At 47.1% G+C, this 11,244-nt stretch overlaps 1 protein-coding gene across 1 annotated transcript; it reads right to left on the bottom strand.

Annotated features, from left to right (window-relative positions):
- Positions 1-4,124: 4,124 nt before the first annotated feature.
- Positions 4,125-10,552, bottom strand: LOC104544817 (claudin-11). The gene is made up of 2 exons (XM_010189788.1): positions 10,387-10,552; positions 4,125-4,357 (listed from the first exon to the last, which is right to left on the bottom strand). The coding sequence occupies exons 1-2, from the start codon at positions 10,523-10,525 to the stop codon at positions 4,125-4,127; spliced, it is 372 nt and encodes a 123-aa protein (XP_010188090.1). The 5' UTR covers positions 10,526-10,552.
- Between the last annotated feature and the right edge of the window lie 692 nt (positions 10,553-11,244).

Here is an 11,244-nt window from a genome sequence, read left to right as displayed (position 1 = left end):
TATATATATATATGTATTATCAAGATACCAAGAGAAAAATCTAAATTTACCAAAATCTGTATATTTTAATAAATGCATAAAGCTTTACTGTGTGCCTTTACATTTAAAAAAACGAACAGGAACTAATGGATTTTTAAAGGAAGCCGGACAAATGTGTCTTAGTATCAGTTTCCATAGTAATGTAAATCTTTTAAATGAAAGACTAAACCAAAAATAAAATAAAAATATTCCCATATAAATTTTGTTAAGCCAATCAGTACCTGAAGGTCTGATATTTTTTCAGTGTTAAATTGAAGCTAGAGATGAACAAATCTTGCCTTAAGTGCTTCAAAATTTCCTTTGTAGAAGATCCATTTCAATGGGCTGACTTTGGTATTTACTTGCACTGTTGTGAAAAAAAATGGTTATCAGTTTACACAATAAAAGAAAAGAAAAAACCTTAAAGCCGATGACCACAGGTTGACTATTGCAGTGCGGAGCCCCAGGGAGCGCCAACATCTTCCTGTCTGCTGTCGGTGCTGCTGGCATCCCTTTCCCTGGGTATCTGGGGTCTCACGGCACTGTCACCCCCCTGCATGGGCACTGGGGCTGTGTGGAGGCAGGCATCGCTGGCAGGACCATGGCCAAATGTCCCCTTTGGGGTGCTCAGGCCCACCAGTGTACCCTCCCTCTTGTTATTGCTATTATTTTGGGAGTGGGGTGGCTGCCAGGCATGCTCCCCATGATGGGGAGCTGTAGCTGGTCCTGGTGGAGCTGGTGAGGGCTCTTCTGGAGCATCACACACCACCACCTCCACACTAAGAAGACCACCACCCACCGCTCCGCAGATTATATCAGGCACAGCGTGGAGCAGTTTCTCTGTTTAGGAGAATATTTGGCTCTATTTTGAGGCTTCAGGGCAGCAAAAAAGCCTTCAAGAGCCAACAGCTCCCTGGCCAATTCAGCCCAGGAGAACCCTGCAGGGGAGCGGGGCATTTTGGGTGGGCACAAAGCAGGTATTTCAACTTTGATCCTTTAAAAACTAGAAAAGTTTAATGTTCTTTGCGCTTCCTGCAAACACTTCCCCTCTGTGGTGCCAGCACTAATATCCTGTCCCATGCTTGGCCCCATCTCCTCACGCCCCACCATCGCAGATGTTCCTTTCCCTCCCAGCTGCTCCAGGCTTGTTTTGCTTTGCTTGGATTTTTCTTCTCTTCCCTGAAATAAAGCTGCTTCCTTCCTCTGAGCAGGTTGCCCAGGGCCTTTTAAAGGATGGATTTGGATCAGTCACCAGTAACCTGTAACTGTGACCAGGGTGAGCAGAGCCCCAGCCCTTGCCGAGGGTCCCCAGCCCCACTGCCTAGAGACACCAAGTCGCAGCCCCATAGTGAGGGCAGCAAAAAGCCCACAAGCACTGTCTGGCAGTGCCCATTCCTCTCTGGGCCATGCACTGCCATTTGAGCCCATCCAACACCACCAGCAACTTGTGAAAAATCACCCTCAGGCCTCTCAGACAGGTTTCCCTGCGCTCTTCCCTCTGACCTTGCTCCGGGGCCGTTTGTGGGGCAGCATAACTCTGCTCTGAGGCCTCCCACATCACCGTCGGCCCCAGGGTTAACCGGCAGAGTCACTGCTCAGCTAAAGCCTGGGCACAATCCACAATCCCCGGGCTTTAGCCTGCACAAGCTGGCACGTCTGTGCGCCACCCCATCGCCCGTGGCACCCAGGCATCAATGGCAGCACTTATCGTGCCCCTCCAGCGCATACAACAACTGCCTGTGCCCTGCCTGTGATGTAATGGGCACCAGTGTCACCAGTGTCCTGCTGCCCGTCGCCTTACATGGTATAGGAAGGCAGCGATGCACAGCTCACACAACAGAGATGCGTTCAAGACTGCTCAGTCTTAATGCAGATCCTGGGGTTGTACATTGGAGCTGAGGGGTGATGCACAGCCCAGGACATGAGCAGCCCCTCCTGGACCCTCCACCTTGGATTCCCACGTGGAGGACACGGTGAGTGGGAGCTGCATTGTCCTTACCCATGGCTGTGTCGCTCAGTTTGGACTCATAGAATGGCTGGAAAAGATCTTTAAGATCATCAAGTCCAAGTGTTAACTAACCCTACCATGCACTTCTAAACCATGTCCCTGAGCACCAGATTTAGGTGGCTTTTAAATACATTCAAGGATGGTGACTCCACCACTTCCTTGGGCAGCCTTTGCCAGTCTTTGATAACCCTTTCAGTTTTTCCTAATGTCTGACCTAAACCTCCCCTAGCATAACTAGATGTAATTTCCTCTTGTCCTGTCTGTTGTAATTTGTGAGAAGGGACCCACACCCACCTCTCTACACCCTCCTTTCAGGCAGTTGTAGAGAGCGATAAGGTAGCCCCTCAGCTTCCTTTTCCTCAGGCTAAACAACCCCAAGTCCCTCAGCTGCTCCTCCTAAGACTTACGATTCTCCAGCTGGAGTAGACCAAGATGAAGCAACAGTCCCTAATCCACCCAGGCTTGACTAGCAGTCTTGTTTTCAAACTCTTCTCCATCACCCCAAACAATTTGGCTGGCCCTCTCCTCTGCTTGCTCTGTCCCCTCTCGTTCTGGACAAAACACCTGGGCTCCCTCCCAGTCTGTTCCTCTTTTCCTGCCCCCAAAGCCTGGCTTACACAAACAACTTGAACTGATTTAACATCTCCAGGAACAGATGGGATTTTGTATCGACATAATTAAATTGCAACAGCCTCTGGTAAGGACAGAGTTAGATCTTGATCTTACACAGTATTAATCAGAGCGATGACCCCAGATCAGACTCTTATTTCAGCTGAGAGCACTTCCAGCAATGTGATCTATCAACTCCAGCACGCCCAAGCAGTGCTGGGGGTACATCTCCACTGCCTCAGTGGGTCTCTAAGTCTCCCCAATACGAAGAGTACCACGAGCCAGTACCTCTGGTGCAAGCTGCTATCAGGAACATTAAAAAACCAAAAGGATAAGACAGTGGTCAGTGCCATTCAAGAACTTTACTCATATTTTAATTATTCCCCCAAAACACAAAATGCCCGCTTAATTTCACAGTGAAGCAGAATCTCTCACCCTGAACTGCTATTAAAAAAAATATCTTCAAAATCATTGGGAAATCCCTATCATGGAAAAGCTAGCTATGGAAACATGCAGGAAGGAAGGAAAAAAAAGCCACCAGTGGTTGCAGGTACTCTGTTATTTATTGTACAGTATTTCACTGAAAGTACAAAGGCATCATCAGTATTCACCAGAACTGTATTGTAACAGATACATTACACCACGTGTTAAAATGTGCTACTTTAATGATGCAAGACAGAACACAAATTTAGAGGAAGAAAGCAAAGAGTTTAAAAAAATGTAAAACCACATTTTTAGTAACTGATCTGTACAAAGGAAAAAAAGAAACCAAACCAGAGTGTGGGGATTAGAGCCCCCAAAGTAATTTAAAACTATATAAAAAGGCACTGTTATCTACCATGTAATTAGGACCTTTGGGCTCTGTTTCCTTCATACTGATGACTGTGGGTGTGGGGGAAACACTGTTACTAAAATGATCAAACTCCTATAAAAGTATTTACAGAGAAAAGCAGAAAAAATCCCCTACTCTTGTTCCGAAAGAGAAACATTTGCCGGGTTGAAGAGCACAGCCTTCCTCCCTACCCTCTCACCCAAACTGTGCCAAAGCTGTGACCTTCAACAAGGGAAAGCAAATTGTGATGTGATGGGAGAAGCTGCCAGAGTCCTTCTAACAAGGGGAAAGTGTCTCTCTCATTTCTGTTTTATTGCTTTAACCTCTCCGATAATCAGGGAGAAAATAAAATAAAAACTCTAAAACCCACATGACAAGCCCAAATCATCTGAGTCATCCTGGCTGCAAGAACATGGGGCAGGTGGTCAGAACAAAAATGGGGAGGACCAAGAGGCAGGGCCAGCTGGGGCTTTCTTTCTAGAGAAGGGGGGGACAGATGGGGAGAATAACGTTTCGAACTACCAGACATTGGTGCTGCTTTTCTAAATCTTCCCCTGGGAGCCCGACAGCGGTGTGTGTCAGTAAAAGCAAACCCAGGGCACACAAAAGCCACCAGCCAAAGCATTCGACGGCAGCCATGGGACGTCCCCGGGACGCTTACACGTGAGCGCTCTTTGCGTGGGTGGGGGAGCTGGACCCCGAGGCATAGTAGAAACGGTTTTCACCGAATGTCTGGGCATCTCCCGAGCAGCAGACGATGACGCAGCCACCAAAGAGGCAGAGGGCAGAGCCGATCCAGCCCGTGTACAGGGAGTAGCCGAAGCTCATGATGGTGGTCTCGCGGTGGGCACACACGGGAAACCAGATCGTCGCAACGACACCGCACATGGCTGGGGAGAGATGGAAAGGAAAGGTAACTCCAGCACGTAACACCACTGTGGGGACACAAAGCATGGCAAAGGGGAGGGAAGGCTCTGCAGGACAGGGGGCAGAGAGGAAACCCATCCCTCCTCCCATGGTGGGACATGGGAGCATCAGCATCAGGGCTTGGTCCAAGAGATCTCCAAGCAGGAGGTAGCATGGGAGCCTCACAGTGAGAGGGATGGAGAGAGGACATCCCTTCCCCATCTCCAGCACCAGCAAACAAAAGAGAAAACAACCACTGCTTGACACAATCTGATGTATTTATTATAAAAGAAACAGATTTGTTCCCTAGAAATATCTTTAAGGAGGCAAAATGAAAATCATCCCTGGAAGTGTTGCTCTGGAGAACTGCAGAATTAGGAACAGATCAGATATGAAGCAAGACCACAAAAGCCATATGTATTGGTGAAACAGTAAAATCGGTGCCCCAGAGTCAACGGGTTTAAATCACTATTTCTGCATGAACACACATGCTATGTCCTCTGTCCATGTCAATCTCCATCACTGCAATTGCTCTACTGAATGCTCACATAAACATTAACAAAATAATCCCAGCACTTAGCAGGACAGAGCAGGGTTTATAAAATACAAGCAGAAAATGGGCAGGGACAAAATGAGCAGCTGCACAGCAATGTTGCTTTGGGTTTTATTTACAGAGAAAGAAATGCCTCACAACTCTGGAAAGCAGATTCCACTTCCCTATGGAAAATTTCCTACATGAGTGGTGGGGACAAACCCAGCAAAGCTCTCCAGAAACTTGTTGAAGGGAATAGAAATGGGACCTCATCTGAAGGGAAAACAGTATTTTACCTAGAGTCTGCTGTGGGTTAAAAAATGACTGAGGAATTAAAATTTTGCTTGGAATTCCTTTTATTTTTTCCACAAAAAGCAGGAAGGCTGCCGTGATGGGGCTGCAAGCATGAAGATCTCCTCAGGACAGCAAAGTGGGTTCAAACTCAGCACTTTGCAGGCAGCCAGAATAGGGATCACAGTGTTTTCAGTACGCAGCACCAATGCACTGTTTGCTCCAAGCGGAGATAAAACACGTGCCCTGCGTTCTCCTTGTGCTACAGAGGGTCACACTCGCTACCCTCCATCCTGCAAAGGGTCCTACCTACATCCTGCAAAGTCCCCACATGCACCGAGGGCATCAGGAGTTGAGGGCGTTAATCACCTCAGAGGACCAGGTCCTAAAACAATACTCCTTTATGGCCTGTACATCTGAGAAGAATTAATCTGTCAATATTTACTTGCCTCTGGGACAAGCTGTGCAGGACTCCATCCTTGTGGCTATCAGAGAATCAGAACAAAACAATAACAGGACCATGGCAGCGTTACAGATTTCCACCGACCGCGTTAAAAGGTGTCTGGAGACAGTGTCAAAAAGTTAAGGTTGCAGGAGGAAAAGAAGAAGAGGGTGAGATTAAAAATAAAACTGTTTAGTTAAAGCAGAGAACAAACCATAGCTCCTGGCCAGTACAGAAGAAAACTCATCCCCAATAGCTGCAGTTATTGTGAGAGAAAATATTTTCTTATGGAAAAGAGAAGAACATTTGATGGATGCTAATAAAGCCAGTAATAATTTGGGGCCTCCTCAAAGCAAGGACCCTGTGGCTTTGTAAGGAATTTTTGGAGAAGGCAGGGAGGGGAGAACAGCATTTCTCCTGCATGTGGATCAGTCCTGCAAACACCTCGTGAGCCTCTAACACTTTAAAACAAAAATGTATCACTTGGGAATCCACAAGGCGTCCTAATGGGCTCCAGAAACAAAGCTGCTTTGTTGTCCGAAAAGACACAATCATCTTTTCTTTTTCTGTCAGCAGTAAATATATATATATATTTGTGTCCATAGACTGTAAGACCCTTATCTATACATGCCCTCCCCCACAACACAGGACAGAAGAAAACACTTGCACTGGGGCGAGAAGAGCTCTCCGAGCTGCTAACACAATAGCATCTCTTGTGCATGTGGCTGAACGACATGTAAAACCACCTTATTTTAATTCTGACAATACCAAAAAGCTGTGAAACACAAGGCAAGGACTTTGCCCTGGTTGGTTTGACCTCTCTGTCTTCGGAGGCCACCAGCTGCCGTCAGCCACCAGTGCGCCCCGCAGCGCAGGACGAGGAACGCCCTGAAACAGGACTGGGTTTCATCGCTCTGCATAGATTAGGGTGGGCTGTAAATCCTCAGAAAAGATATGAAAAAGGACACTCGGCAATGGCAATATTTCTTGGTGAACTCAAAGTCTGGTCTAGCTGTGTCATAGAGAAAGACTTAAAAATAGTTGGTTTGACAAGGAACCCAAAGGGATCAGAAAAGGCATTTTAGAGCAAGTTTCAAGTTCTAAAATAGCTGCCTACATAGAAAAGGCATTTGAATAGAAATTATTAGCCCTTCTTTTTTGTACTAATGCTGAGAGATCCTTTCCCTCTCTCTAAACAAGATCTTCAGATAGTAAAGATGCTGCAGTCAATATAGGCTAGGAAAAAAAAAAAAGGAAGTCTACAAACAGAAGGAATATTTTCTATCTGACCAACCACGTTAGCTGGATTAACAGACATATTTTGGGGCACACACGTGTTGCAAAACTTGCCTGCTTTTTGCAGCTGGAGCAGGCAGCCCTGCAAAAGCCCCCTCAGTAACGCTCAGCATGGGCATCCTTGCTCTGCTGGGTCCAAGGGGACACATCCCAGCTCCCTGTGTTTCTACGTGCTGTCTGACCACAGGATTGCAGTGGCTCTATCCTTAGAGCTGAAACTCTTAATATTCGACATTGCAGGCATAATTTAATCAGATGGGAGCACACACAGACCAGAAGCACAGAAGGTGCTTGGGTAGGTGGGGGAGACAGAGTGGGATTCCTCTAATTGAAGGGACAGCAAGTTCCTGCCAAATTCCTTAACAGTAAGTTAAAGGCTTTCTGCAGAAGAAAGGATACTTCTCTATCGCAACTAAATGTAATTATTCTGAGTTGCTGACTCAAAGTCACGCAGATTTCTCTTTCAAAGCATTTGGTTGAAATAATAGATATCGATGATTATTTTTCCTATGTTCAAGGCAATCTATTGTTGTACAAGTAAATATCATGTGGTGTCCAGAAAAACTTATTCCTATCCTTTATTTAGCATGCAATAGCTAATACGGTCATTTCACAGTAGTAATTCCCAATAACTAACATATTTTTCAGCTATCTTTTCCAATGCGTCAGGGTCCTCTCCCCCATTAGGAAAATGCCTGCCTGGTTACCAGCACGATGTCCCCCAAATTAGCACCAACAATAAAGGATGGGCCAGGGTTTTTCCATCAACACAAGCATATGAAATGTTTTCATAGTGGCTCAGAGCAAACCTCTGCTGATGGTTGTTTTCAGCAATAAATCAATTCTCCGGGACAGATAGGATCAAGCAGAGACATAAATACATCAGCAGGCAGGATAGGAGGGTGCGCACACAGGTTGCATTCTGCAGCCTGCTATTATCAGCGGACAGAAAAATTAATGGAATATCTGAGCCCATTGTTTTCCTGGCAAGTTTTCAACCGTTTTTTTGGTTAGGTTGTGTCAACTCGTTTTCCTTTTTTAATACATTTCAGTGACAAACTGCCATCTCTTCCACAAGCAACAAGGGAAGTTTGCCACGGGGCCAAGCTTCCCTGCTCAGATCTGCACTCCATTTCTGCCATGTTAGTGAGTGTTTAGGGGTTTGTTTTCTTTTAACCAGAGCCCTGGGAGTTGGTCTCCACTTAGAGGAAAAGGCTGGAGCCTGTGTGGTTGGGGAAAACCACGAGTGAGACCTCAGTGGCCAGAGAGTAAATAAGAACAGTCCAGGGCACATTACTTCTAGAATAAAATTAATTTTAAGTCAGTATTATGACTATCAAGGTCTTATTCGTGCTTATTAAATGCTCTGGAACGGTAACATCTCATTTTGCAAATAACAGTTCATTAATCAGCTTAAATAATATCAAAGTCCCAAGCTCTGTACATTATTGTTCTTCCAAAGGGACTGCCTTGCTGATCAGCCTGGAAAAAAAATATAAGTTTTGTAAAAATAAATGTGGGTTGGTTTAGGTTTGGGGTTCTTTTTTTTAAAAAAAAAACAACTTCAGAGCAAAAGGAGTTTATTTATCTTCATTTGTGATCTGACAAAAAGAGAATTATTGTAACTGTGACTAAAACATTGTGACCAGGCTGCTGTTCCCAGCCCAGATCATCCAGGACATCAGTGACATAAGCAAACCACTTCACCTGCCGATGCCTCAAAACTCACAGGGGTCAAAATCGGTAAAGAGTCCAAATCCAACCAAAGATCATTCATATGCCAGTGTGTCTGTAAATACACGTCCTTTCCTCACAGATCTACTTAGTGGGAAAACCATATTCAGAGTCACAGAGGAGCGCTGCAACCCTTCTCCATCCTCTTATATCTGTTCTCCCCTCGGGCGTCACATGGTGGCAAGAGCAGGGTGGGAGAGCGGCACACGAGACCCCAAAATCCTGGTGCAACACTTCAAGACATGGGATGCCACTAGTTCCAGTGCAGTGTTACCCAATATCATCACTGCAATTTGTTTGCCATATGGCAAAGCAGATTCAAGGGCAATATTCTTGCCTCTGCATCTGCAGCCATGCAAATGAGGCTGATCTACAGCACAGTTCTCCTCGACTGGAACCGAAAACTTGCATAGGTTTATGACCAATGGGCCTCCTCCATCCCAGGCATAGGAAATCCAGCAGAGCAGACTCCATCGGCACTAAAATTTCATTCACAGGCAGCAAAAATACGCTTTTTCTTTCAGTTTGCCAAGCCCAAATACCTGAGTCATGGTTTTGGGACAAGCATGAAGGCCGCTTTTCAACAGCTCTCTAACGTGGCTATTCACGATCAGGATGTCCTAAACAGGCTCTACACAGTTGATTTTAGGACTTCCAGCTGTGGCAACATGCTCTTAAAGCCCACAGACACCAAAAGGACCCCTTGGTCTCAGTCCCTTATATTTCAGACACAGCGAGTTGTGCTTAAGTATTCTCACCAAGGCACCAGAGGAGGGACCACATGCAAGGAAGGAGCGTCCAGAGAACAGCCCCTCAGAGTGTGCAGCTATATCCAGTGCCCACTTGAAAAAAAAATGAGGAGAAGAAGAAAGAAGACGGGCATGATGTCAGCGCGGGCTGCCAGCGACCAGCAGAGCCACACAAAGAGGCCACTTTCCCTCACCCCTCCTCCTCTGCCGCGCAGACGGGTAAAAACAAGGCACTGCAGCCTGTTGCTGAGATGACGAGGCTTCAAGAACATGCAGGTGCTGCCCTGGGGACAATGAGCTTCACAGTCTGGGCTGCTCAAAACAATCCCCTCTGCAGGCACTGAGGACGGGAAGAAATTCCCAGGGGAACTCGGAGGCCAAGGGCAAGGCTGGCCAGAGGGGGCTGGGAGGCACAGAGGACACGCCATCCCTCTTCCCAGGGCCATGCCACCTCTCTGCTCCCTCCCCTGCTGTCCCTGTGGGACCAGCACCCCCTCAGCCGCGGGTTTCCCCTCTCATACCTCAGCTTGCTTTGACCTGGCTGCCTCTGCGATGCCCAGGGAAATTCAGAGGCTATTCTTTCCCTCTAAGCAGCTTAGCAGGAGTTTAGACCCTTTTCCAAAATAGCATCACTTACACAGCAAACCAGCAAAACCAGTGTGTGACCGCTATCACCCTCCCACAGACACAGGCAGTGGCCGGTTCTGAGGTCTCCACAAGACAATGCACAGTAGGGTTTCGCAGCCCTCCCTCTTTACCCTGCTTAGCTCTCTGCCTCCTGTCTTTGTCCTTCCACTCCTTTTGTTCACCCTACAGACTGCAGCAATGCTGAAGAGCTTCAGGGTCAGCTCAGCCTGCATAACCATGCTTTCAGGTGAACATGCTCAACCAGCTTGCATGCCACCATCCTGGAACAGAAGAAGACCTCCAGCTCCACAAACACACACATGGGGCTGGTAGGCACCTTACCCAAGAGGATGATGAGGATCCCTCCCAGCTGGGACCGACGGTACTTGGCAGCTCCAGGCTCATGGCCCATTCGGATGCAGGGCAAGACTGTTATCAGCAAGAAGATAGCGGGAAGACCCAGGACAGAGGCGGCGATCATCAGTGCTCGACATGCTTGGACATACCCTGTTGGCAAGGCAAGGAAAGAGGACTTTTATTATTTGGCACAAGAGAAGGAGACCTTTGGACAAAGGCTCCTGTTTGATTAGCTCCTGAGACTTGCATGGAGTACAAGAGACAGGTCCAATCCTTCGTGTAAACGTTAAATCTTCCCCAGGCATGAGACAGTGGGACTGCAGCACAGCAGGCAGGGCATGAACATGGGAAGTGCAGGCTCAAAATTTTCCAAACAAATAGCACTGCCTGGAAAACATGAGCTCTTCCCAGCAAGACACTGAGAAATCCCATAGCTGGGAAATACGGGAGGGAAAGCTAGGAAGGAGTTTTCCTATGTATTTTCATTGAGAGTGCTTTGATTAAGTAACAAGCATTTAAAGTGTTAGAGAGCAACTTGCTTTGAGCAGAGGAGGTCCACAGTCACCCAGAACACGGCTGAAAGGCTGAAGAGTGAGTTGAAGACCCATTACTGAAACAGGTCCATAGATACTACCACCAGCTGCCCTGAGGAGAAGAGGGCTGTAGGCCTGGGAGGAGGACAGGTCACCAACCACAGCCACATCCTGTCCTCAGCATGATGGTGGGGTTTCAGAGAAGACCTGTGACTCTAGCTGACCACTGGCACAGCTCTTCCCTAGGGAGAAGAAATGACTGCACCTTGCAGAGCTGCTTGAGTTGCCATAACCAAGGGCCACATCTTTC

Source organism: Mesitornis unicolor, unplaced genomic scaffold, assembly GCF_000695765.1.
Source record: "Mesitornis unicolor isolate BGI_N332 unplaced genomic scaffold, ASM69576v1 scaffold13760, whole genome shotgun sequence".
In the NCBI taxonomy this organism is placed as follows: domain Eukaryota; kingdom Metazoa; phylum Chordata; class Aves; order Mesitornithiformes; family Mesitornithidae; genus Mesitornis; species Mesitornis unicolor.
This window is presented reverse-complemented; position numbering and strand designations above follow the sequence as displayed.

What these genes read in the sequence shown, in the direction of transcription:
- LOC104544817 (XM_010189788.1), bottom strand. Translation starts at nt 10,525, where the DNA reads ATGATCGCCGCCTCTGTCCTGGGTCTTCCCGCTATCTTCTTGCTGATA. An exon ending in GATCCTCATCATCCTCTTGG is followed by an intron (nt 4,358 to 10,386) that starts GTAAGGTGCCTA and finishes ATCTCTCCCCAG; the next exon opens with CCATGTGCGGTGTCGTTGCG.